This window comes from Lutra lutra, chromosome 3 (assembly GCF_902655055.1).
Source record: "Lutra lutra chromosome 3, mLutLut1.2, whole genome shotgun sequence".
NCBI classification, from domain to species: domain Eukaryota; kingdom Metazoa; phylum Chordata; class Mammalia; order Carnivora; family Mustelidae; genus Lutra; species Lutra lutra.
Window position 1 is genome coordinate 135,157,031 of NC_062280.1, and position 27,173 is coordinate 135,184,203.

Genomic DNA, 27,173 nt, shown 5'->3' on the forward strand with positions numbered 1-27,173 from the left:
ATTCTAAGCAAACATGTTCATTAGAACTACAAAGCTTCCTTGACTGATGGTCCGCGTACACGTGAGTAAATAAGGTTTGGCTCCAGATAGCAATTACTACTGGCACCTATTTCATTCATCTCATGAGACACAATGTAATTGTAAACATCAATCTAGACACCATAGACTTAGTGGAAAAAAAAAAAAGTTTACTTTTTCCCTGTGGGGAAAAACTTAAGTTATTTTCCCTTTGTCTTTGTTGCGGGTGTGTAAATGTGTCTTATATGGCTTGCCAAGCCTCTCATCAACCATATTTGTAGGAAACAGACAAGATCCTATCCCTGCTCTTTGTGGTGAAAGTATCCCACACCTGGAAAAGCATGTTAATTTTTTAAGTGTGTAAATTCTTTATAAGTGTGTTATTGTTTAATGAGCTAACACAGACTCTTCTGTAGTCAATATCTTCATCTGTGCCCTTTACAAGAGTAACACCACAAAGCATACAGAGAATAGTTTGTCTTCCCTTATAAATTTCACTAGGCTAAATTAAAACCTCCCTTGCACTGCTCACACACACACTATTTGGGCATAACTTATCTTGCTTCTGCAGAGGGAATAAGCATGCATTCTGGAGTGTCATTAATGCATCCTGGAGTGGTGAGGAATAACGGTTTTATTATTCTGCAGTGCAGACTGCAGAATACACGACTTTGGTAGAATCTTCTCTCATTCCAGGTCATAATACCAGCCACCGACTATGTTCTCCATTGAGACTACGAACGTGGACAGAACAGTGCCTATTTGAGATCTGATTACAGAAGAAATAGGCTTTTCCTAAAGTACTTGAAGTTGTAATGTAGGTCTCTAAAAAACTAAGGCAAAGGTCTGCAGTGAACTGTTAAGAGAAACCAAGCTCCTAGACAAAAACAAACATGTTCCCAAAGAAAGGGGAGTTAAAATCTTGCTCAGAATTATAGTAATTTCCCAGAACAAGCAATCCTTCTGGATTCTGCGTAGGTATTCTTCAGCTGTTGGCAGTCTTGGTTTATTTACCCTTCGCTTCCTTTTACATGCTTATTAGCTACCCATTAAAATGTTCCAGGAACATCTTGCCATTTATCTTGAGTGATTATAACTCAATTCACTGCTTGAAGGATTTTTAACTCATTTATACTACATGAGATTCTGTCCAAATGGTAACAATTATAAATAATATTTAAGTTGTAGAGATTTTTGACAAGGTATTGAAAAACTGAAATAATAATAATGATTACTCTTTTCAGTTCTCATTCAACTACACTAAAAAAATAGAGGTACTAATGTCTAGTCACTTATTTTTATTCATATCCTAAGGAACTAGGCTGTTAACAAGAATTGTTTCTTGTAAAAGCTGTTGAAGTGTGTTTTAAGCTTATCATATTAATCACTCTGTGTATTCACTGCAATGATTACAATTGATTAATAAATTGATTTTGTAGTTGTCATCAGTGAAGCATAGGAGGAATCACATAAATCTACCAATTTTCAACATATTAATTTTAAGGAAATAAGTATCTTTTCTAATGCGTTCTATTGGTTGCTATAGTAAAATTGAGAGGTTTAGAATTAAAACTTTTTTTCCATTTCCCATCTTTTCTTTCTGCTGGAGGTAACAACATACTAAACAATAGACAATTATGATAATACTATTTGTATCAAGTCACATAAATCATATTTTTATTACTTTGTTACATATGCCAGACCCTCTCACCTCTCTGTCTTCTTCTCTCTCTCCCCACTCTGCCACATACACCACACCACACACACACACACACACACACACACACACACAACCACACACACCTATAAAGCTCATATGTCAGACACATAGTTCATGTTCTAAGATGGTAACTATTATCATTACTCTTTATGCTGATTGACATAATTTTCAGAGTACTACATAGGACTTACTAAAATTTTTCCTTATATGAACTACCCATTAAACTATAACATAAAAATACTTGACACATTGTTGTTGTTGTTTTTTTAAAGATTTTTATGTATTTATTTGACAGAGAGATCACAAGTAGGCAGAGAGGCAGGCAGAGGGAGAGGGCAAAGCAGGCTCCATGCTAAGCAGAGAGCCTGATGTGCGGCTCGATCCCAGGACCCTGAGATCGTGACCTGAGCTGAAAGCAGAGGCTTAACCCACTGAGCCACCCAGGCACCCATACTTGACACATTGTTGACAGAATGAGTCTAAACACACATATGTTTTGCTTCAGTTTGTCTCTGATATGTAGCCCATTCAGTGTTTAACAGCCTTAGTCCTTTACATGATTTAATTTGTCCCACTTCAATATATCTGAGGAGGAGGGAAATCAGAAGATAGGAGGCCCTGTTGTGTAGTTCCCGCCCCCCTCACCACCCTTCATGGCTCTCTCCTATAACTCAGAAACCTAACTTGTATGATGATCTGGTTTGCCAGAAATGTGAAGAGACAGAGATCATGTTGGATGCCAATGATCAAGCCTCCATAATAATGTTAAAAGCCTTTGAAAAAACACGGATGTGCCTGGTTTGGCCATCTGGTCAAAATAAGCATTTTCAGAGCTCTGTCTTCACCTTTGCCCCCTGCTTAGGTGTGAGAAATGTAAGGAATTTATTGGCTTGTATTTGAGGTCTGCCTTGACTAAGGTTAATAAACTAACACCTTCATCTGTACACCCACACACTCACTTGCCCTAACACCATCCAAGTTGAAAGGATGAGAAGGAGGTGAAGTATGCCCTGGGCAGATTTATCACCCCATGAACTGAAATATGCAAACAAAATGTCCAGGGTTGGTTTTATATTGTTCAAGAGTTCAGGGAAATTGCATGCTTTTTATTATGCCCCCCCCCACATATGGAAGAACAAAGAAAACCTAATTTTCTAGTTTTAATAGAGGTAATTTATTTGGGTCAGAAAAATAAAGAATTTATGCTCCATTTAAACAGTACATCAAATGGATTGCCTTTGATTGTAAGCTGTGACTGTAGGGTTTTGCTTGATTTTTGTGTGTTTAGTAATTCAGTTAAATCCTCTGAAACATAATGGTCATCTCTTTAAGGGTCTTGTGTTTTACAAACATTGATAAACTATATGATTCTTTGAGACTCAGTCCTTTTGAGTCTTGTGAAACCAGACGGAGATAACTAAAATGTCTCAAGTTAAAGGGCTCTTATTCTGTGTCTACACTGAAATTAATTTATCTTTGTCAAGGTTTGGTTATAAAATAAACTCGCAGTGGGTGAAAATATACCCCCTCTATTATTTCTACACTTTCTTATGGGCTATGAATATTTCAAAGTAAGTTATTTTATAAGTCAGCTCAGGAATTATCTCTCAGTGTCCGTTGTTACTCAGCTAATTGCTACCGCTGTGACTTTTAGTAGCTGTCTCACACAGTATGCTGTCAAACTGTCGGTCACAGGAGGAATCAGACAGAGTGATGATGATTGGATCAATTCATCCCCAATACCAGAGAAAAACACAGAGTCTCCAAAGCATGTGTCCTACCTTCATGACCTAAGTCACATTGTTTTCATATATGTTTAAGACAAAGCCCTTGGGAGGAGCTTATTTCTCTAGTGGATCCTCAGGTGGTATAAGGTACCCCCAAATCTCTGTAGGTGACCTACAATCGTGTCCAGTTCTCCCTAAAGCCTTCAGGTCTGGTAATCATATATATTTAGTCTAGTTGTGCCAATAGGTGGTAACTCTGCAGTGGTTATTATAGACTCAGATACGCTGGATTAAGGCCAAATGTAATGGACCAGAAGATGTCTTGCAAACAGTCTCCAGGCGACGATACAATGAGCAGTCGGAGCAAACTTACCACATTTCAGCCTGCATGTTTTGTTTCTTTGGGGTGTTATTTTACTTGCTAAACTGAACAGGAAGTACATTTAGAGCCACTTATAATCCCACAGATGGGGGACAAAGTAAACTCAAGCCTCAAGATGAGAATGTTCCACGAGGCACTTTTTGTTTTTCAGCAGAGATCTTTTGACCTGAAAACTATATAAATCTACAGATTAAAGGGATGTTACCTAATTGAAAGGAGAAAATATGATAGAAAAGAGTCAGTAAAATGAAGCTAACTCTTCTCTGAAATTCCATCAGTCAGGCTTGAGGTGGAAAAAAAAAAATCACCCACCAGGGCACCGTTTCTTCTTCTCAGAACCTGTCTTCTACTTTGGCGACGTCGAGTACCCTGTGGACGAGAGCGCCGGCTACGTGGAGGTGCGGGTGTGGAGAACAGGCACGGACCTATCCAGGTCTTCCAGTGTCACCGTGAGATCCCGGAAAACGGATCCTCCCTCTGCTGACGGTGAGCGGTTTCCTACAGCAGATCTTTTGATTGTTCCCCTGGGTTCAACTCAACTTGACACAAAATACTTTAAAGCTAAACTGCTTCATGCCTCTGAAAGCAGTCTGGATGAATGGAGCTTTTTCTGAAATTATTATTATATCGTAGGTAAGTCTAGGCTCTGTGTGTTACTGTGAGAAAATACATTGAAAAGCCACAAATCGGAGGCTATATTGCAAACGTGTAAGTCAATAACCCTAAATCCTAATGCCTGTATTTACATGAATTTGGTTCTCTCCACTTGGCAAACCTAACATCATTGAATATTGTGGCATCGGTATGCACAAGAATGGTCATGCTGGCCACCCTCACAGAAATCTAATGATGTGTAAGTGTCGTGCAGATGAGCATCTCCAATTTGGTTCCCTCCTCATTTTAACTAGATGCCCCCCAAAATAGTTCAGATCCGAAGGCTTTTCCACACACTTCATTATATAAGCTATGCTAGCCGGGATGCACTTGCCTTTTATTCTGGAATTTACATCTCCAAAGAGTTGATCATAAAGTTTAGGATAAGCATGGGATTAGAAATTTCCTTTTTTTATCCCTTCTGAATTGCCAGCACTGCACACTTTCTTATGTGCACACACGTGCACACATACATACATGACACACATGGCACATACTTATCACATGAAGCAAGCAGAGGCCATACCATGTGGTGGAACCAGCATGACGCTTTGCATGTAGTTAATGTCCAATAAGCATTTGATTCACCGAATTATTTTTAAGAAAAAATTCAAAGAGAGAGGTGAGAATAAAGATGAAGCAGCAGAAAAGATAAATACAAGAAGAACCACAAAGAGATTCAGAGATTTAAAACAGTGAGTTAAGGGCAGATACACTCATAGATGTGTATTCAGAAGTAAAGAGAATATATATAAAATGAGAGTTAGAAGAACAGAAGTTACAAAAACAAAGAAGCAATAATATTAAACCCTTGTCACCCACTCCCAGTCTTTATAAATGTGGTGCCTAAAGATTGACTGACAGTTTTGTTTGTAACTACTTTAGACATAAATGGAGGTGTCAACACTAGGTTTGCACACCATGGTCTGAAAAAATAAGCCAAAAATCAAATATGTCTTTGAGAATAAAGGATTGTTCTCCTTGCCTGGAGTGAATGTGGGCGGATCATGCAGGACAAAAGTTTATACCTGAAATGTGTTTCTTTAGCCAACAGGCAAAAACACATCTAAGTAGGATATTCTCTCGTAGCTTTGGAAAATAAATACAGATATTTAACTTAATTTAACAATATTTAAATGTATATATTTCATAGGTCATTTATGATAATCACATATATGATTGGTGTGCTGATTATTTCAAACTTGATTTTTTTTAACATCCTAATTTTATTTTATTGTTTTCAGTGTTCCAAGGTTCATCGTCTGTGCACCACACCCAGTGCTCCATGCAATATGTGCCCTCCTTAATAACCACCACCAGGCTCACCCATCCCCCTTCCTGTCTCCCCTCCAAAACCTTCAGTTTGTTTCTCAGAGTCCACAGTCTCTCATGGCTCGTCAGACCTGATTTTTATTAGCTCCATACAAGAATTCCAAAATAAAGATAGAGAGATTATATAACTAAAGCTAAAATAACTCACTAGACATATATAAAATAAATTTCAGAACCTGACCTTTGTTCTACAATCTCAAAAACCAATATGATACTAATCCTTTGCATTTCATTAAATGTATTTACTGTAATGTTATACTGGTCTCTGTATTTTTTTAAAAAGAATACTAAATCCACATAATTTGCTTCTCATAATTTTGTTTAGTTTAGTCAGTCCCCGACTGAATAATTCTTTTGTTACCTGTATAGCTGGAACAGACTACGTGGGAATCAGTCGGAATTTAGATTTCACACCTGGAGTCAACATGCAGACCGTTCGTGTTATCATCCTGGATGACCTTGGGCAGCCGGTGCTGGAGGGAATTGAGAAATTTGAACTGGTGCTTCGTATGCCTATGAATGCTGCCCTCGGCGAGCCCAGCAAAGCCACAGTGTCCATAAATGATTCTGTCTCAGATTGTGAGTGTTTATTAATTTACAATGATAAGTAAATTTATAGGCTAGAGTTTATATACAGATTGAGTGAAATGATGAACTGGGGTTTATATACATGTATAAGTTTGCTAAGGCTGCCATAACAAAGTGCTACAGACTCAGAAATTCCTCATCTCACAGTGCTGGAGGCTAGAAGTCCAAAACCAAGGTGTCAGCAGGGTTGGTTTCCTCTGAGGGCTGTGCGGGAAGGAGCTGTTCTATGCCTGTCTTTGGCTTGTAGATATCCATCTTGTCCCTTTGTGTCATTATATCTTCTCTGTGTGTCACAGTGTCTGAATTTCCCCTGTGTATAAAGACAGCAGTTCCATTAAGTTAGGGCTCAGTCTAATGACCTCATTTTTACTTGATTACCTCAGTAAAGACCATAGCCTCAAGTAAGGTCACATTTTCAGGTTGTGGGGGTTAGGACTTTAACCAATGAACTTGGAGGGGAAGCAATTCAACCCATAATGATACCCTGTCTGACCATGTCTTCATTTCTCCTTCTGACCATTTTGATAAAATTAGGGAGTCCTTTCAAATTAAAAAAGTGAGATTGCCAGCAATATCCTGATTAAGTCTCAAGAGTTCCCTCACCATACATAGGTGGAACCATGTGTAATGGTCTTTTTCCACTTCTCAATGCAAGACTTTCTATCATCACCTACACCCAGACGCTCCTGAAATTTCCCTAATAAGGTGCCAAAAACATAGTTCTGAGACAAGCAGCTGCTGGACAAGTGGTAGGGCTCTCTGATACATCCTCAGAGGGGATTCTGAATAATTTTCAACCACGATGATCTTGACATTGCTTAGGAGAGTGTAACCTGTTGTTAATGAGACCTATATTTAATTCACCCCTCATCAGTATCACTTAAATATATACATAATATTCATTATCAAAAATGTTTTTATATATATTTACATTATAGATATAAAATACTATATTCATTATCAATGTTTCTAACATGGTCTGCGTGAACTACGCTTCTAATTGTGTCACAATATTGAGTGTTATTTGAAAATAATTCAGAAATTATTCAGAAATTTCAAAAATTCTGAGAAGCTCATGATTAAGCAACACATATAGATACAGACATCTCAAAGTCTCTGGTTTTATCTACTTTTTAGCATTTCCCTGCATCTGCCTACTCCATGAAATAGAGCCAAATTTCAAAGATAAGAAAATCAAAACAATTTAAGTGATTTGCTTAAGGCCAACACATTGTCAAGTGACTAGGTAGAAACTGGAATCCTAATTCTCACTTCTATTTCATTACTCTTTCCACTAAATCTTGCTTTCTGAAATGCCATTTTCCTTAAGGAAATTTTCGGTCACCTTGATCCATATGTTTGTTTGCTTTGCAGTGCCTAAGATGCAGTTCAAAGAACGAGTATATACTGGCAACGAAAATGACGGGCAGATTGTTGCAGTGGTCCACAGGAGTGGAGACCTTCACTACGGGTCTTCCGTGAGATGCTACACAAGGCAGGGCTCTGCGCAGGTGATGACGGACTTTGAGGAACGTCCAAACACGGATAGCTCCATCATCACGTTTCTTCCTGGTAAGGTGGAGCTTGACATTTTTATTTGGAATTTGAGGAAGCCAAATTGCTGATGAGAAATACGTATCGAGAAAATATACCTTCTTGACCTCAACAAGCTTATGATGTGGTTTTGTGTGCACTGTGTGATAATGAGGTGAAATAGATCGAATCAACATCTTTTTGGTGTCCGTAATTTATGAATTGATTTCCAGGGATGTGCGGTATTGTTTATTCAGAGTGTATGTGGTGGTATAGCGAATGTGTAGATTTCGCAATACTGGGATACTGTGTTCAAGTGAGAGAAATGAAAGGAAATAGAGATCACACTTTTAATATGAATTCAGAGCCTTAAAGTGTTCGATCACTGTGATCCAGTAATTGTACTGGAAACTAGTCCTGTGATCATTTTAACTCTGACCATCCTGTACAAGGTGAGTAAATTTGCTTCCTAATCATAATGCTAGAAATTCATACATAAAATTGGTACTTTCTCTTTATCACTTATTTTCTAAGATGGCTGACAGAACTTAAAAACAGACTGGAGAAATTTCCCATACAGATAGGGGCTTTCACTGCATATGTTCAAACATTTAGTCATTCATTCAGCCAGTATTTATTAGGGGCTTATTACACACACATTCTTTGTACTCTTAGTGCGGCAGGGGAAAAGACAATATCCTCGCCCTCTGGTGTTCATGTTCTAGTAGCGCACGAATCCTTTGGGGCCTGGGATGTGATTGGGATGTCATGATGCGATGTAACTGACGTGCTATCATTATCATTGGTCCAGGTGAGACTGAAAAACCTTGTGTCCTTGAGCTGATGGATGACAAACTCTATGAGGAGGTCGAGGAGCTCCGCCTGGTTCTTGGCACCCCACAAAGCAACTCCCCCTTTGGGGCTGCAGTTGGGGAACAAAATGAAACTTTGATAAGGATCCAAGATGACGCCGATAGTAAGAAGTTATTTCTCATCCTCACCTGTAAATTGGGAATTGAAACCCATCTATGTTAATATTTTAGGTGGCTCAGAAAATAAACCCCTCAGTCTTTCAAGGGTTTTAAAGCAATTGAGAAATAGGAAAAAAGACTAAGACAAATGGGGAACCAAATAGACCATGAAAATTAGAAGCTGATGTTGGAAAATATGCCTTACATCTAATGCTAAATCGCATATGTTCATACCCTCTGTAGGGTGGTGGTAGCCCCGGGCCAGCAGTTTCTCCCTCCCCTCCCACTCTCAGGGACCCACTCCTGTAAGACTGATGGCACATAGAGGTCACCTGGAGTACATGTCTTTTATTTTTATGTAAAGCATTTCCTTTACATTTTAGTTTGTCCATGTTTCCCACAATTTTAGAGACTGTGATTAAATTTGGAGAAACCAAATTTAGCGTCAGTGAACCCAAAGAACTGGGACAGTCAGTGGTTGTAAAAATTCCAGTGATTCGCCAAGGAGATACTTCAAAGGTTTCCATTGTGAGAGTCCACACCAAGGATGGCTCCGCTACCTCTGGAGAAGATTATCACCCTGTGTCAGAAGGTACGGGGGTTCTCAGGGCCTGTCCCCAGGTGGGTGGTACTCACACTCTATACTGGCTCTGGTGCCCTTGAGAAGAAGAAGAGAAATCTTCAACTGAAATAAAAATAGACATACTCCTTTACATTAATCTCCATCAGAAAAATAATGGCAGTAGAATTTAGTTCCAGAATTTTCCTTTTTGACTTAGAGGGTTTATGCTTTTGAGGACTTAGAGAAATTTTGAATAGACTAGATGACCTTTTGTTCTGAGTCTACTTTTACTAAGAGGCTTTACCTTCATTATGGTAAGCCGCTACTAAATTATACCTATTCTAGAATATTCTAGTACACTGAAAATATGCATGGTAGCTGAGATAGTTTTTAGTTTATAGAACATCAATGATCTAAAACTTCAAGGTAGAAAATTTTGTGTTAATGGAGAGCAGTAAGAGTCTGGTGGAATGCTACCCAAAAAGACCATGGATTATCTGGGCCTTAGGATTTCATTATGGGTGCTTTTCATCCATCCCCCTCCTTCTTCAAATTTTTTGACTATTTTGCCATTTATTTTTATGAGTAATTAGTACAAATCAAAGTTTCTCTCTCTATATATATGGATTATCTGCTGACAGAATAGATGTAAACTCTTGTACAAAGTTAAGTTTATAAATTGTGTAGAGTTCTATTTATCCACTTTGTTTCTAGTTTCGTACTTCTTACTACCAACAATCTTTAGTTCTTGATTGTAAAGCTCCAGACATTCATCTTGATCTTGTAACTTGTGAAAAAAAAAATTTAGAAAAGTTTTACTAAGTCCGTAATAAAGTTGATGAGACAAGAAGACAAGAAGACAAAACCATCTTCTGCAAAGGAGCTTGTTTTCTTTGCATCTATGGTAAAAAGTTTGACTACTGTAGTTTCAAAGTTATCCTCAGAATATTCTCTGTGCAGAGAATGATAATATATTTGAAAGAAATCACATACAACCCAAAAGAGGAGAAACACTGATTAGCCACTAAATTAGAAAAATCTAAAATCAGTGTTTCTGTAATGAGCAAGAGCAAGCTTTACATGAAGGAAACATCTTCTAAAGATGGGCAATATGACCTTTAACAGAAAATGTTTTTCTTAGAAACAAAATAATTCTTTTTGCTGAAGGATAAATAAAAATTATACCTCTGTGGTAAGCTGACCAATGAAGTCAGAAAAAGGTTAAATGGCAGGAAATCAGCTTGTGTCTCTTTTATCCCATAAATGTAAACATGCTATTTATAATGCTTATGATAAAAATTTAATCTCTTCTGACCCATATTCTAATTTCTCCCTTATGGTGAAAATTGAGGTCAGTCTCTTAAAAATAAACAGAAATAATAAAGATAGAAGAAAACTTGAAATATTTTTGTGCTAAAAATATCTAAAATGACAGATAAAGACTAAAGTAATTGAGGAGACTTAACTATTTTATCATCTAATCTGCATACTGTAAGAAAACAACAATTTAAATATTTAAGGGATACCTGGGTGGCTCAGTCTATTGAGCATAAGCGTCTGACTCTTGGTTTCAGCTCAGGTCACGATCTCACGATCCTGGATCAAGCCCTGCATTGGGCTCCTTGCTCAGTGGGGTGTTTGCTTGTCACCCTACACCACCCCCACTCATGCTCTAGCTCTCCCTCCCTCTCTCACATAAGTAAATTAATTAAATTTTTAGTAAATAAATAGATAAATATTTAAAATAAATACTTAAGCTTTTAACCTCTTAGAAATTGGGTTTCTATAATTCTGGGGGTTACAAAATTTGAATGCTTACAGGGTAAGACAAGCAATGAATGAAGGAAATATGAAGGGGAAATGACAAGATAAGAATATTATTGAACCAGCAAATCTATTCCCTGCTGAGAAAAGCCTATATTGTCCTAGCTAGCCAACATTGGCCAGGCAGGAAAATACAAAAAATAACTTTAAGTATTTTCTTATGAAATCCTCAGATATTTTTGGTTTTAGAAACGAATGTTCTCTCTCTCTCTTTTTTTTTTTTTTTAAGAAGGGGAGAGAGTGCAAATGGGGAGGAGACGCAGAGGGGGAGAGAGATGCATAAGCAGGCTTCACACCCAGCATGGAGTCTGACATGGGGCTCAGTGTCAGAACCCCAAGATCATGATCTGAGCCAAAATCAAGAGTCAGATGCTTAACCGACTGAGTCACCCAGGCACCCCTAGAAACTAATTTTCTAATGAAATGTCACACAAGTCAGACCAAACAAATTGGTGGGCCAGAAATGAACAGATGTTTTCATCCTCTGATATAAGAACCTGAAATCCTCTCAGGGTATGAAAAATCTAAGACTAATAAACTCTAAGAACACACAAGGCTAATGTGGAAAGTGGCTATATCTAGAAACAGAACTCATTTTAAAGAGGAATCTGGCTCACTCAATTTTAAAGAAAAAAATCTTTTTCATAATTGACAATAAAAAATAGAAGTAGCAGAAGAAAAACACATTGGAGACACATTTTCTTCTGACACATTTTAAAGGATTTATAATTTAGAATTATAATGATTGAACTTCAGTTACACCAAAACCAGCATCTGCTATCTTCTCTAATTAGAACAATTATGCATTATATTTTTTAATTTCTCTTCTGAGCCAGTTTTTCAAGAGGTATAGTAAAACTAACAAAAGAGTTTATCCAAGTCTCATGGTATGGGCAGCTGCTGACTCTTGAGTTCAATAAAATCAATTAATCTTTAATGTTTTAAGACTTTTGAAATGACTCGTTTGAAAAAGGGACTCTCATAATTGAGTTTAACTTTCATGACAATGAAGCAAACTTTTTTAGAGAGGAGGGACAGGATTAAGGGGAGCATACCATTCACATTTGTCCAAAAAAACTTTTAAATTTCCAAAATTAACATCAACAATAGAGGAAGTCTTTTTAAAATATAATTTGATATAATATTAAAAAGCTCAACAATTGTATATCCACCTTCAATTATCCATATATATATATATATATACATACACACACACATATATATGTGTGTATATATATATATATATATATATATATATATATATAAAATGCAAATGCAATTCACACTCCATAATACCTCCAATTGTAGTCACCTGATTTGTGTCCTCCAGGTTCAGAAATTTTGGAAACGAGAGGCTGGTTTAATCTGGTTATGCCTCAGTATTAGAACTGTTGATCTGTTCCACAACTCAGTGGTTTTTCAAACTGTTGGTCAACAAATCAATTTAGCAGCTTCTGCTTAGAATTTTCTTCAGATGAAACAGAACAGAAAATATTCAGATACAAAGCATACAGTAAAAATAAGTGATGTTTTTCAAACTGGTAATTCTATTTTATTCACGCACGCATGCACACATAAATATACTGGGCCACAGTGTACAATGTTTTCCTCATTGTGAGTGACTGTCAAGAAAGCTTGACAAAAATTTCACATATTCCTATGAGAAAGACTTAAATCTGTGATTTTTGCATTTGTAGAAATTGAGTTTAAGGAGGGAGAAACCCAGCATATTGTTAACATTGAAGTAATCTTCGATGGGATCAGAGAGATGAGAGAGGCCTTCACTGTTCACCTAAAACCCGATGAGAACATGGTAGCAGAGACGCAGGTAAGTACTACAATGGATACAAGTTCAGGGTGAGCTGGGGCATCTGGGTGGTTTAAGTGTCTGCCTCAACTCATGTCATGATCCCAGGGTCCTGGGATCGAGCCTCACCTCAGGCTCTCTACTCAGCGGGGAGTTTGCTTCTCCCTCTCACTTTCCCTCTGTGCTCTCCTCCCCTCTCTCAAATAAATAATAAAATCTTTAAAAAAGAAATCAGGACCAGCATTTGAATCAGGGGAAATGCGTATAAGCATCACATAGTATACAATAGGCTACTGGGATTTTGTGCAAGCCTTTATAAAGGAGATGTGCATAATCTTTTTTCACCTCATAAATAAATTTTGTACGTATTACTCTTTCTTTGAAAGATCATGTGTGTAGAACTAAGGGACTAGAGTCACTGAGCCCCACGTCAGCCCACTTAGTTTTCTCATTTCAGTTGGCAACCTCTGATTTGAGATTCATTTCCAGAGAGTAAGCATCATCTCGACACAAAGATGAGACGATGAATTCAGGGCTACTGCTCATTAAGACATACATTTTAATCCACAACATGGTTTGCTAACCTCAGAATTACCACCGCTCGTCCTAGCTTTATCAGCTTGATGTCCAGAGCCTCAGTGACCAAATGCTATGGTCCTAACACTGATATTCTGTCCTTAGTAAATTGATATTGTGTCATCAACCAGATTTTCTTCAAGGTAAACATGTTCCACAGAATTTTGACCTTTAAACCTTAAATAATTTGTAAAACTAAATAATTTTAGGCACAGACCAATGTTTATGATATCTGTACTTAAATTTACTCTAGCTCTTTTATTATTTGTTTTACTATTAGTCTGAGATTGAATTAGGGAGATTTTTATCCCTTAAATATTCTTATCATTTTTTAATCTTTACTACTTGATGGCATTTCTGCTGTAGTGCCTTACTTTTTTTAAGTCATATTTATAATTCAAAACACATACATTTTTTATAAGTCTTGATCACATTAAAAGTAATTCTTTTAGTGTTATTTTTATGGAGCACTGTATTAAACTCTTTGGGGTGAAAGGAACAGAGATTCATTCATAAATCAAGTGTATTCACTTCAAGTGATAACAACTTTTTTGTAAATGCAAGTAAATAAAGATTTGGAAACTGTGATATATGAGATATTGGAAGGTTATTCAGGAGCTAAGACAAATTTATCAGCAAGGTGTCTTGGTACCTTACCAATAGATGTTCCTAGAATCCTCTCCTCTCTGTTACTCAGTGTCTCATTCTGCCCCGGTTTAGGCTGTGTTTCTGGTCTCTGCTCATTTTTTAAAATTTTTATTTAAATTCAATTTAGTTAACATACAGTGAGTGCATTATTAGTTTCAGGTGTAGAATTCAGTGATTCATCAGTTGCATACAACACCCAGTGCTCATTCCATCAAGTGCCCTCCTTAATGGTCTCTGCTCATTGAAAGCCTTGATTTTCACTGGCATCCACGTCAGCATGGCTATGCTATCACGTGACCCCTAGGATTTGCTTTCTCCCAGCCTGTCATTCAGCATTCCTCTCCCGAGAAACTAACTGGCTTTTTCATGGATCTTCCATGCCATAACCCAAGACAGATTCATCCACTATCATCACAATTTAGAGAAAAAAATAGAACCCAAATACCTTGTGTGCTGCCCTGGGGTCGTGTACCCTCCCCTTGTGCCATAAGACATGGCCGGGGTGTCAGGGTCACCTAGACAAACCACAAAAGGCCTGTCACCCTGCTGGGGCTCTGTGTGTGACAGTTTTCATCATAATGAGGCCAGGAGCTTGTCAAGCATCATGGGTATCGTGCTGTGCAATAGAAATTCCTAGAGCCTAATATTTCGATAATCACAGATAATTATCTTTTCCTTGTAGGTGACCAAAGCCATTGTGTATATAGAAGAAATGAACAGCATGGCAGATGTCACTTTTCCTTCTGTCCCTCAGATTGTGTCATTACTGATGTATGATGACACTTCCAGAGCTAAAGATAGTGCTGGACCCGTGTCTGGCTATCCTGTCATCTGTATCACAGTGAGTAGGAAATTGATAAAATCGAGAAAAATTGTAAAACAGCTAGTTAAAATAATTATAGATGTTAACCGATAGAGCATTGGCTTTGCCACGAAGAAATGAAAGTGGAAATACTACAAGGTATAAGGTTTGAACTTTGGATAGAAAAATACTACATTAATCAAATAAAGCTCCCATTTTCCTTTCTTATCCAACAGAGATAATTAACTGATGTGTAACAGTGTGTTATCTCGTGTTATCTCAGGATCTGCCATTGATAGAAAAATAAATAAGGGTTGAACTCTGCACTCAAGGAACTTAAAAATAAAGAAGAGAAAAATATATAGGAATCAGTCACTGTACCAGAGGGCAAGCTGTGATCATTACCATGAGCAGGTCACCAGCCAACTAGAGCTGCAGTTCCGTGGGTGAGGCGAGGCTTGGGTCACTCCTTATGAGGAATTTCAACAGTTTAAGAGTCAGACAAGTGGAGGCCAGTCCAGGAAGAAGGGATTACAACACAAGGGACATCTAGAGGAATAGCATTGAAAAATGGCATATTAGTTATTACTTTTTTTCCTTGCCTTTTCTTGACTGAGATGTACTTATTTTTCTCTAACAATAGCCCTGGTAGCATGACCTACATCTAACAGGCACCCAATAAATGTTCATTGAATTAACAAAGCAGAGTAATAATTTGGTGCCAAGTTTTAGAGGTTTCTACATGTGATATTAAGGACCGTGGGCTTCATTGGTGGGAAAGCAGAGGGTTCTTGGGCAGAAAAATGGCGTGGGAAGAGGAGTGTCACTCGTGGCAGTGTGACTAGACTAGGAAGTCATGAGATGAGAGGTGATGCTAGAAGTGGGAAGGAAGGCAGCCACATAAACACTGCAAAAGAAGAATCAGCCAAAGTCACTGACCCACTGGAAGTGGGCGGCAAGGTGAGAGAGAAGAGGGAGGGCGGGAGGGAGAAAAACAGGAATGATTTGGGGTCTCAGAAATTCATGAGATGATGCAGAGAATAAGTTTATGTGTATCGGGCGCCTGGGTGGCTCAGTGGGTTAAGCCGCTGCCTTCGGCTCAGGTCATGATCTCAGGGTCCTGGGATCGAGTCCCACATCGGGCTCTCTGCTCAGCAGGAAGCCTGCTTCCCTCTCTCTCTCTCTCTCTCTGCCTGCCTCTCCGTCTACTTGTGATCTCTCTCTGTCAAATAAATGAATAAAATCTTTAAAAAAAAAAAAAGTTTATGTGTATCAAGTTAAAGTGGAAGTGTCGGGGAGGCTGTTTGAAGCCAGAGTGCATGCGGTTAGAGCTAGAACAGAAATGTGAAGGTTGCACGAATGGCATGTAACAATGGGAAAAAGCACCAGGGAAAGCACGAGGCTAGAGCACTGGGGAGACCTAACTTCCACACTGTTCTGTTCTGTGGTCCTGACAGTTATTTGTTTCCCATAGGCCTGCAACCCTAAATACTCAGACTATGACAAAACGGGCTCTATTTGCGCAAGTGAGAACATCAACGACACCTTGACCCGCTATCGATGGCTCACCAGCGCACCTGCTGGCCCTGATGGCGTCACCAGCCCCATGAGAGAAGTGGACTTTGACACCTTTTTTACGTCATCCAAGATGATCACCTTAGACTCCATATACTTCCAGCCTGGCTCCAGGGTGCAGTGCGCAGCCCGTGCTGTGAATGCCAACGGCAACGAAGGCCTGGAGCTGATGAGCCCTATTGTCACGGTTGGCAGAGAAGAAGGTAGTGCGCTGCCACTTTCTCATGAAGACTGCCAAAATACCAGGGGGTACTATCAGTACCTGATCTTCGGTTACTAGTTCTTCCAAATGCACTCTTGAATATTCATCAAATACTTAAAAGTTGACATCCATTTTTACAAAAATATTCTTAAAAAAAATAAATATTTATTCATTCCACTTTTTTTTTTTTTTTTGACCACCTGTTGGATGTCAGACTTGAGGCTTTCCGCTGGCACTCAGAAAAAGGAAGCAAGACTCTTGTTCTCAGGGAGTTCACACTCAAGCTGAGAACACAGATAAATTTTAGTCTGGACAAGGCACAGTGGAAGTGACTAGTTCTACCCTGAGAGAGTCAGGAAACAGGAATCTCGAAAAGAGCAGGAAAAAAAAAAAAAACATGAGCAGTGAATCATAGAAGCATGAAAGTACATGAAATATTCTGGGAACTATAAGCAGAGAAATGGGGAAGCCGGTGAAAGAGAGAGTGGAGAGGAGATGAAGCAGGATGGTATGCAAAGGTCAGATCTGGACAACGCGGCTCCTGTGTGATGAGCTGGTTGTTGCCTCAGCAGGAATTTGCTGGGTATGGGGAGAGAGGAATGACCGTCAGGGGGAGAGGTATCTACAAGTGCCCACAACTTGTGATTATAAGAGAGGTTGTGTCCAGGGCTTTAGCCCAGATACACTGGGCGTGAGAATGGACTGTAGCTGGAGCAACACTGAGAAGACAAGAAATCAACTTTATAAACTAGTCCTTCACTCTGCAGAAGAACTTTCAAGTTAGATTTTTAAAATAAGAGTGTGTTTATAAGATTCCGTTTTTAAAACTTTATCTGCATGCAGTGGTTCAGAAGTATATTTGTTGGATAAAGAAAGGTCATTTGAACCACCTTTATATACTCCGGACAACTATTTATTGATATCATACATGGTAAACATGCTCTTTTGTTAGGATTAAAATATATTTTTGTTAAGTTTCTCTTAAGACCAAACTATTATGTTGGTCCCAAAGGGGAAAAAAAGTTAATGCCTTAAAATGAGTCCCCTTATTAATTGAATAGACAGCCCAGATGCTGGAGACTCCTCTGATTTTATTGCTATTCTAATAAACACTTGCCTATTTTCTTTGTTTTGCACAAAGAAAAAAGAGATTATATATTGCCTAGTGCTCTTAAAATTATAAACCAGCATCTTAGTCCCTTCCATAATATTAAAATGAAAACATCACAGTTCTTTTAGAGGAAAGATCGGAGGCACATTTTCATGCCAAAATTCTTGAAGATCACTAACAGATAGATAGATGATAGGAAATAAGTCTACATCACCATGTGTTTCATTATGTATATGCGTATATCCGTATCAGCATCTTTTGTATCGGTATGCATATTGTAAATTACAACTTATATTATAAATTATATTATGTATTATAAATTCCAATACACATACCATAAGAAGTTACATGTAGAGAGAAAACTCTACTGTGTACATTTTACTTTCTGACTCTAAGGAGCTTTTGTTTTAAAAATGAGCTCATTTTTAGTTTATTTGATTATGAATAATGACACTTTATGGCTAGTCATGTATATTATTCTAGGGAAAGGATCCAGTTCACTTAATTACAGTTACTCTTTTCTTGCTGGCTTTCAATCTTCTTTTACTGTGTCTGTTCATATTTTATATGAGAACGATTTTGTAACTATGATTATAACCGAGAATGTCCAGCGTGTATTTAAGTACATTGAACAATAATTATTATTTCTCAGACTTTATCAACTACCTGAAATGTAAAGAAGTAGCAACTAAACCACCACCCTTTCTTCTCACACCAGGTGGTCTGTGGCTTTTTTTATAGCTGCTCTTAGCAATGCCTTAGTCCACAGGGAAGTTTTAATTCTATTATTTAAAAAATTATAGTGCCTAGCTTAAAAATATTCTTTAGGCGTTGTCTGTCGTGTTCTTTTGGCATAAATACGTTCATTTTTCCCTGAGGTCTGTGTCAGCCCCGGGTGCCAGGGACGGTGGGAGCAGAGCCATTCTCCGCTAAGCTGCGCTACACGGGCCCCGAGGACCCAGACTACACAAACCTCATCAAGCTCACGGTCACGATGCCACACATAGATGGTAGGTGGCTTGGGTAAGCACATCTGTGGGAGTGGTTTGGGCTCCTCACTACCTGGTTTATGCCACTGAAAACCCAAAATCGCCCAGCAGACGGTAAAATATTCATTTTGCAACGTCACCTTCAAGTCTTTTTGTTTCTTTCAAGTGATTCTGCTTTCTTTCTATCCTGTTTTTTTTTTAATCTGACAATTTAAGCATTCTTTAAAATTAAATAAATTTAAAACATTGTCCAAACACAATGGAACAAAACTTTGGTCAATGTGCTAGTTTTTATGAAATGGTATGACTGTGTGTTTAAAACTCTTGAACTTGGACTTCCAGTAAAGGATTTTATATCTCATTGAGGACCCTCAACATGTATTTGCTATTTCATAGCTGGAATTTAAAAATCCAATTTATAAATCGTGTTCATTTGCTCCAGATAGGAATTTGTGAGTCGGTAACTTCATCCACACTGTGAATATTTCCCCAATACAGAAAACATCTTCAAGTTATGTTCTCCTCAACTGACTTTATACCTAAATTGTTAATATTAGTTTTATTACTTGGTAATTAGTTATATTTTAAGTAGTGAAGCAAGAAGAAGCACAAGGCGGTATTAGGAACGATGAGATTGAATTTATCTTTCTTGGGAAAAAAAAGACATAATTCTGCTTTTTCTGCTTATTGCAATCCTAAATTTGTGCTGGTGGGAGGTAGGTGGACTAGAATCTACACCACTTTATAGCATAATGTGGATCCCACGTATGACCAGCTCTTCTCTAAGCTCATGTTGGAGGTGTGACTCAGAGGTGCAAAGGACCAAGGGGGGACCCACTGGGGAAAATCAAACCTGTAACAGTTACTAATGGGAAGACTGGTCCCTCATGCTACTCCTAGAGCTGACTTGGCATTGCCTGACATGGTCAACAGCCACAGCTCTGCCAGAGCTGGGTAAAAGCTGACCAGTTCTTTTGTGAAGCTAAAGTTTTGCTCAGGGAGAATCTGAGAGCAAGAAGGGGGAAAGGTTCCAGGAAAACACCTCTCTCATGGTCCTTTTTGCTGCATTCTCATGCCAGGGCTCAACAAACTCTGGCCCCTGTGCCAAATCCAGCTTACTTGCCTGCTTTCATAGGTTCTTGCAAGCTAGAAAATGGTTTTTATGTTTCTAAATGCTGGGAAAAAAAACAAAGAAGAATATTTCATGGAACATGAAAATTACACGAAATTATGCTCCATTGTGCATGAAAAGTTTTATTGCGCAGTTACAGAAATTCTTTTGCATGTCTTCTGTGACAGCTTTCTATCTAACATGGAGCATCGAGCAGTTGAGACATAGACCTTATGGCTGCAAGTCCTAAAATAGTCACTATTTGACCTTTTATGCAAGAAGTTTGCCAGACTATAGCTTATACTCCATAGTGATCATTTTCAGACATTTTGGTCTCAGGACATCCTGACAAATTATTTAGGATCTCAAAGGCCCATTGTTTTTATGAGTTATATCTATAAATATGGACTGGATTTAAAATCAAAACTAAGGAATTATTAAATACTCATTTTTTCATTCATTTAAAAATAATCTACTACATAGTCACATGGAAAACATACTTTTAGGAAAAATAGCTCTAACTTATAAATCAAAAAATGATTGTGTTTTTTTACATTTTTGAAAATACCGTTAATGTCGGTCTTCATAAAAGGCAGCTGAATTATTTTATCTCCCTCTGCATTCAATCTATGGCAATATGTGATAACTCTGAAAAACTCCACTGTACTGAGAGAATGATGGTGGAAAAGTCAAATAATGTCTTAGAATCATTATGAAAGTAGCTTTAATGTCACAGATCTCCTGAAAAATGCCAAGGACCCCTGGGATACCACGTTGATAGTAATCACTGCTGTACAGTATTTTATAACACTTGTCTTCTTGAGAACAAAGAAATGATCACTGTTCTAAATCCTTTGCTGGTGACAATGGTAATATGATCACAATTCCTTGCAGGCATGCTCCCTGTGATCTCCACTAAAGAGCTGTCCAACTTTGAGCTCACCCTCAGTCCTGATGGCTCAAGAGTTGGAAACCACCAGTGCTCCAACCTTCTGGATTATACCGAAGTGAAGACTCACCATGGTTTCTTAACTGATGCTACAAAAAATCCAGAAGTAATTGGAGAGACGCATCCTTACCAGTACAGCTCATCTATCAGAGGCTCTAGTACCTTACGCTTCTATCGAAACCTGAACCTGGAGGCCTGTTTGTGGGAGTTTGTTAGCTACTATGACATGTCAGAACTTCTCACTGACTGTGGGGGCACCATCGGGACAGATGGACAGGTAGGAATATTGAACATCTGAGCTTTGGGCACTGGAAAAGTGAGTTGGTTTTTTTCAGGTATCCAGATGTAGACTAAATCCCAACTCTAGTCTTCCATTCTGGTGGCGAAGGTCATTAGGTACAAGAGGAAACTTGCACGAGTGGTGTGAAAATTCATGTCTGTTTCTTGAACAAGGTGTCGAAATTTTGACACATTTTTTTAGTGATGGGCTCAAAACATCTTTGTATCAAAAGGTCACTGTGTAATTGTTGCTGTAAATTCCAAATATACTCTGATATTATAAAAATCCAAATATTAATTTCTCTCCAAAGTATACATTATCATTTATTGTACAAATGTCCATGTTGTGTCATAAGCCATCTAAAGTGAAGATTTAAAATTGGTCATCCCAGTTTTTCTCCCTCCTTTTCTTCTTCTACCTTCTCTCTTTCTCTCCTTTTACCCCCTTTACTCCTTCCTAGTTTCCTCCCCATTCCCTCCCCATCTGCTTCTTTTCTCCATCACTAACATAGTCAAAAGTATTTTCATTAAAAGCTTATTGTTATTTCTCCTCTAGAGTTACTGACTCCTTTTCATACCACACAGATATTTACGTATAAAATACACAGCACAGGGGCACCTGGGTGGTTCAGTGGGTTAAAGCCTCTGCCTTCAGCTCAGGTCATGATGCCAGGGTCCTGGGATCGAGCCCCGCATCAGGCTCTCTGCTCAGCGGGGAGCCTGCTTCCTCCTCTCTCTGCCTGCCTCTCTGCCTACTTGTAATCTCTGTCTGTCAAATAAATAAAAATAAAAATAAAATCTTTAAAAAAAAATACACAGCACACACACGGTCACACAATCCCTACTCCTGTCATCGTCACCAAAGTTGTCAAAATGATAAGGTAGCAAGATCTCCATTAGCCGTTATGATAGAATTTAAAATATGTTGGGTGTAGTTGAGAAGTGTAATGAGTATTTGAACTAAAAGCCATGCTCTGTCCTACCTGGACTAAATAAAGAGTTCATATAAGTCCACTTACACACTAAAGTATTGAATGGTACCCAGGATGTATCAGGTCTTTCAAGATTTAACCAGGGTGAGGCTGATGTTGTCCAGGCTATATCCCTGCGGTGTTAAAGTATGGATCAAGTAGTAGCATAAGAAAGAGAGATAGTAACTGAGTATCGGTTTAACACCAGGGCAGAGCTGTGAAACGCAACACATTCAGCTGGTGCTGATGAGCGAGGGGCAGTCATTCATCTGAGTCCATCTGGGGACTATTGGACTCCAAGGGAAGGAGACATTCTCTCCATCTCCTCTAAAAGCAGCAAAATACTCAGAAATTTGCATGGATTAGTAAAAATCCCCAAACAGCAATAGGAATGTGGAATGTGGAAAGGGCTTGGGTATTAGAATCCAGCAAATGCAGACCTAAATTTGGCTCTCATGTTTTCTAGCTTTGCATCTTTGGGCAAGTTACTTAAGCCCTCGAAAGTGTCACCTCTTCAGGTTCCTCTTTCCCAGTGTATCTTTGCCACCAGAAAAAAATACGAAAGAAAAAAGTCCTGCCCCAGAATAAAAATACTCATATTAACGAATCTACCTCAGCCTTTTTCTTTATAGACACTTGGTGAATAGATTCCACTTAGGGTTTCATAAGAGTTTTGCAAACTTTCACATCTCTGAATTTATGATGGAAAAATGGGGAAAAGTAAAGGTAAACCATCAATATGGACTAACTGTCTTCAGGCAGCTTTGTGGTTGTGTTGCCCACTCTGTTGGCCAACAGATCCTGAAGGAAGCCAGTGCTGCCCCCAGTCTGTTTGTCCTCTGCCAAGAATGCACGCCCCCAGCCAAGTATTTAATAGACGTGACTTTCTCTCTTGTAGTCCTTTTCTAGACTTGGCACCTTAGATCAAGATGATCGCCATGCAGACAAATTTTACTCTCTCGTAATTGCTTCCCCCAGGAACAACATGATGAACTAACTTTTTTTGTGTGCATTCTTAGTGGCTGCAGCTACTTCTACAAAACATTGGCAAGTCCCTGCATTTCTCTGTGATTGAAAGCTGTTTCTAACACTTTCTGAGAAAGATTCTCTACCTTCCCTAACCTCTCACATTCAGATTATTTAACTTATAAGACAGAGTTGCTAGGCTGAAGGGATCATCTACAATATTCAAGACAGTTCTCTATTCATAGCAAATGAAGTTTTATTAAGTTTATTAAGATATTAAGACCATTTCTGCTTTTTTCTCATCTTCTTCATTGCATCTTCCTTCATTAAAGAAATATGAGCTGAACACCTCCTCTGTGCCAGGGACCATCCTAGGTACCTGCTGAGGAAACCAGAGAGAGAGCTTACACTCCCAACAAAGTAAAGTTGTAGGAGTCAAGCCTCATTCCTATAAAAGTTAAGAATTTTACTTGCCAAGAAAGAGAAACGTGGACTTCTAATGATCTTTAATCCTAAAATCCCTTTTAATAGTTTCTAAAATATAAAAGGAGATGGATAGCAGGAAAAGAAAAATAGAGATAAATTAAAAAATGATACTGCTCCTCTGTTTTGTGTGACAAAACAGTGTTTTGTAAATAAAAATTTAAATTGTTTTGGTGTACCATAAAAAACACTTGTGGTGCAAAATAATTATTAAAGTTAAACCAAGTTTTTAAAAACTATTGGATATTTTGGTGGTGACTTTTCTCTTGAAAACAACTTATTTTACAAATGAAAGCCCTCAGTTCATTCCACTTTTCAGGAGCCTGACTATTGGTCCTGCGGAGGTCAGAATCTTAGCTCTTACCTTGTTAGGTAAACACCTACTGATAACATTGTTCCAGGAGCATAAATAAGCTATAGAAGTGCAACCCCATGTAAGTTTGCACTGGAAACATTAAATTTTCATTTACTTATGAGAAGGCATGATTTTCCATGATTTTGGAAAACTAAACATGTTTTTTCCTAGTTGCTTGGTTTGAGGAATAATCTTTCTCCCTTATTACTGTGTGTTGGGATTTAGAAACATGGAACGACTTTAGGGCAAGAATATATTTAAAAGTCATCTCTTTCCATTGTAGTATTTTATGCTTAGTACTTGGATTTACTCTTTTACACATGTATGTTACTCTAAATCATTTTATAAGAAATTGTAAGAAGAATCCAAAATGTGGCTTACCTGGAGCATGTTGCTTCTTAGTCAACTTTGTCAATTATTTTTTTTAATAGTGTGGTTTCTTTGTTGTTGTCGCTGTTGTTTTATATATTTATTTGGGACAGAGAGAGAGCACAAATGGGAGGGAGAGGAAGCAGAAGACTCCCCGCTGAACAGGGAGCCTGATGGAGGGCTCCATCCCAAGACCCTGAGAACATGACCTGAGCCGAAGGTGGATGCTTAACTCACTGAACCACCTAGGCACCCCAGTTTCTTTGTTCTTTAAGTAAGAGTAATGATAGTAGGATGGAAAGCTGGGGAACTAAAAAAAAAAAAAAAAAAAAGTAAAAAAAAAAATCTTGTTGCACTATCACTGTACACAGATTTTATAGTGTTTTCCAATGTACAGACATATTTTTGATAGTAGCGGTGTAATGTTATTTATACCATCTTGTATACTGCTTTTTAACTTAACAATGGTGAGCATTTTCTCATGGCAAGGAAAATTCTTTAGATACATGACTTTTGTTGGCTACATAATATTTTACCATGTGTGTCATCATAATGCATTTAGCCATTCTTCTATTGTTGGTCATTTAGATAATTTCTAATTCTATTATTGTAAATATCCCATAGAGTTGTCCTTAATACCAAAGAATCTGCGGGCCAGTATTGACCCTATCTCATTCCAAGGTCTCTCTTGTGCATCTCTGAGCCGATATGCCTTTAGAAAGACTTGTAATTGGACAGAAGCCAAGGTCTCTTTCTTCCAAGTGTTCCTGGATGTGGAGGCTGCTATTACTGCTAATCCCTTGGCTGAGGATTCTGACTTGTTAAAACAGTGTCCTCCACTGAGTAGCTAAGTACATGCTTTATTGAGACTTCAAGCTGTTGACATTTGTGAGCCTTCTTTACACATTCACAAACACCACCATCTTGATGATGTAGACATCTTTCTGGAAACAAAAGGAACAACAGAAATTACAACCAGTGGGAAATCCATACCAGCAGTAGCCCTCAGATAATATTCAAACAGCTCTAGTTCAATTTTTAATCTTTGAAGTGAGCACAAACCACATATCCCACATAAAGGTGGGTAGGAACTGGATTATGAAATATTTTTAAATGATTACTGTTTTCAACCTGTGTGGTCCAATTAAAGACCTTGGGCAGAAGAGTGTAGTCAGTGCTACCCAATATGATAACCACTAGCCATATGTGGTTACTGAGCATTCAATACAGGCATTCAAAATTGAGGTGTGTTATTCTTATAAAATACAAACCAGATTTCAAAGACTTAGTAGGGAAAAAAAAACCCTCAAAAATAATGTTATACTGATTGCATATTAAAATATAATATGTTTGATATATTGGATTAAGTAACTATTCTTAATACTAGTTTCACATGTTTCTCTTTACTTTTTGAAGTACAGCTGCTAGAAGATTTTAAATTACATGTGTGGCTCACATTATGTTTTTATTGGATAGTGCTGGTCTATATACTTGAGTGTTAGTGACTGATTGTACTGAATAATCTTGGGCAACCCAACTGACTTCTTCACGGCTTAAGTTCAACACATGTAGAATACAGCTTTGCTCAAATGAAAGTTGCAAAGGAACATAGTAAATCTAGATAGCTTTCATTAGTACATATGTATACTGCCAACTTCTGTAAGAAACAGTATATATATACATATATCTGTATATATATACTGCCTACTTCCATAAAGCAATATGAATTTGGATAGCTTTTTTTAAAATTAAATTTAATTTTTTTTCAATGTTCCAAGATTCATTGTTTATGCACCACACCTAGTGCTCCATGCAATATGTGCCCTCCCCAGTACCCACCACCAGGCTCACCCAACCCCCCTACCTCCTCCCCTCCAAAACCCTCAGTTTGTTTCTCAGAGTCCACAGTCTCTCATGGTTCATCTCCCCCTGAATCTGTATAGCTTAAGCTGGATGCCCAAATAAGTGAAGAATTCAGCTTACTGTGAGTTACCTCAACACTAGTCCCCACCTTAGACAATATTCTGTGTGTAATTTCTCTTTTAGCATATTCATTTTCTTTCCTATTCTTCCTTTCTCCTACCCATCTGACACAGCTCAGTGAATTTCGTTTGTGTTTTTAGCTGGCAATAAATACTTCCCCAAACATAGACTTGCTGCCCATTATTAGCCACTTCGTAGCAGTAGTAGTAGTAATTTATATCACTGTTACGTTTTCCAGAAATCTTGCATTTTATACTTTCCTTTTAAATATGGAATTTAAAGTATCATTTAGTTTTGCTGAAGAAACTTCAAACATCTGTAAGGACATGTAATCTCCTTTGTTGTGTCACAATTGCTATAAGAGCAGTGTACCAGATTTAACATCTGTTTCTTCTAGTATAAACAAATCCCTTAAAACATCCTGTGATACAAGCTGAAAGAAAACTAATTATTAAGGTGATATCCAGAAGTTAGACTGACAGCACTGTGTTTTTCAGGTTTGTAAGAATGAGCAGGTAGGCGACCTGGATGATTGACATCGTTCCATTGACACCAGTTACTCTAGACAGAACTTCCAAGCAGACAAAGAAGGCCTGGTCATAATGAACAAGAAAATGGAATAAGATGCTTATCTCATGTCCAGAAATGGCCAAACTCCAGGTTGCCACAAGAAAGAAAATAAAAAT

At 38.0% G+C, this 27,173-nt stretch overlaps 1 protein-coding gene across 1 annotated transcript in view; it reads left to right on the forward strand.

The window, feature by feature from the left end:
- FREM2 (FRAS1 related extracellular matrix 2) overlaps positions 1-27,173 on the forward strand; it is a 158,300-nt gene that overhangs the window by 114,357 nt on the left and 16,770 nt on the right. Inside the window, exons 7-16 of the mRNA XM_047723239.1 lie at positions 4,184-4,333; positions 6,203-6,412; positions 7,796-7,993; positions 8,766-8,930; positions 9,335-9,517; positions 13,009-13,139; positions 15,025-15,183; positions 16,619-16,922; positions 18,911-19,042; positions 21,027-21,358. Coding sequence (XP_047579195.1) covers positions 4,184-4,333; positions 6,203-6,412; positions 7,796-7,993; positions 8,766-8,930; positions 9,335-9,517; positions 13,009-13,139; positions 15,025-15,183; positions 16,619-16,922; positions 18,911-19,042; positions 21,027-21,358 — 1,964 coding nt within the window. The remainder of the gene's footprint in view (positions 1-4,183; positions 4,334-6,202; positions 6,413-7,795; positions 7,994-8,765; positions 8,931-9,334; positions 9,518-13,008; positions 13,140-15,024; positions 15,184-16,618; positions 16,923-18,910; positions 19,043-21,026; positions 21,359-27,173) is intronic.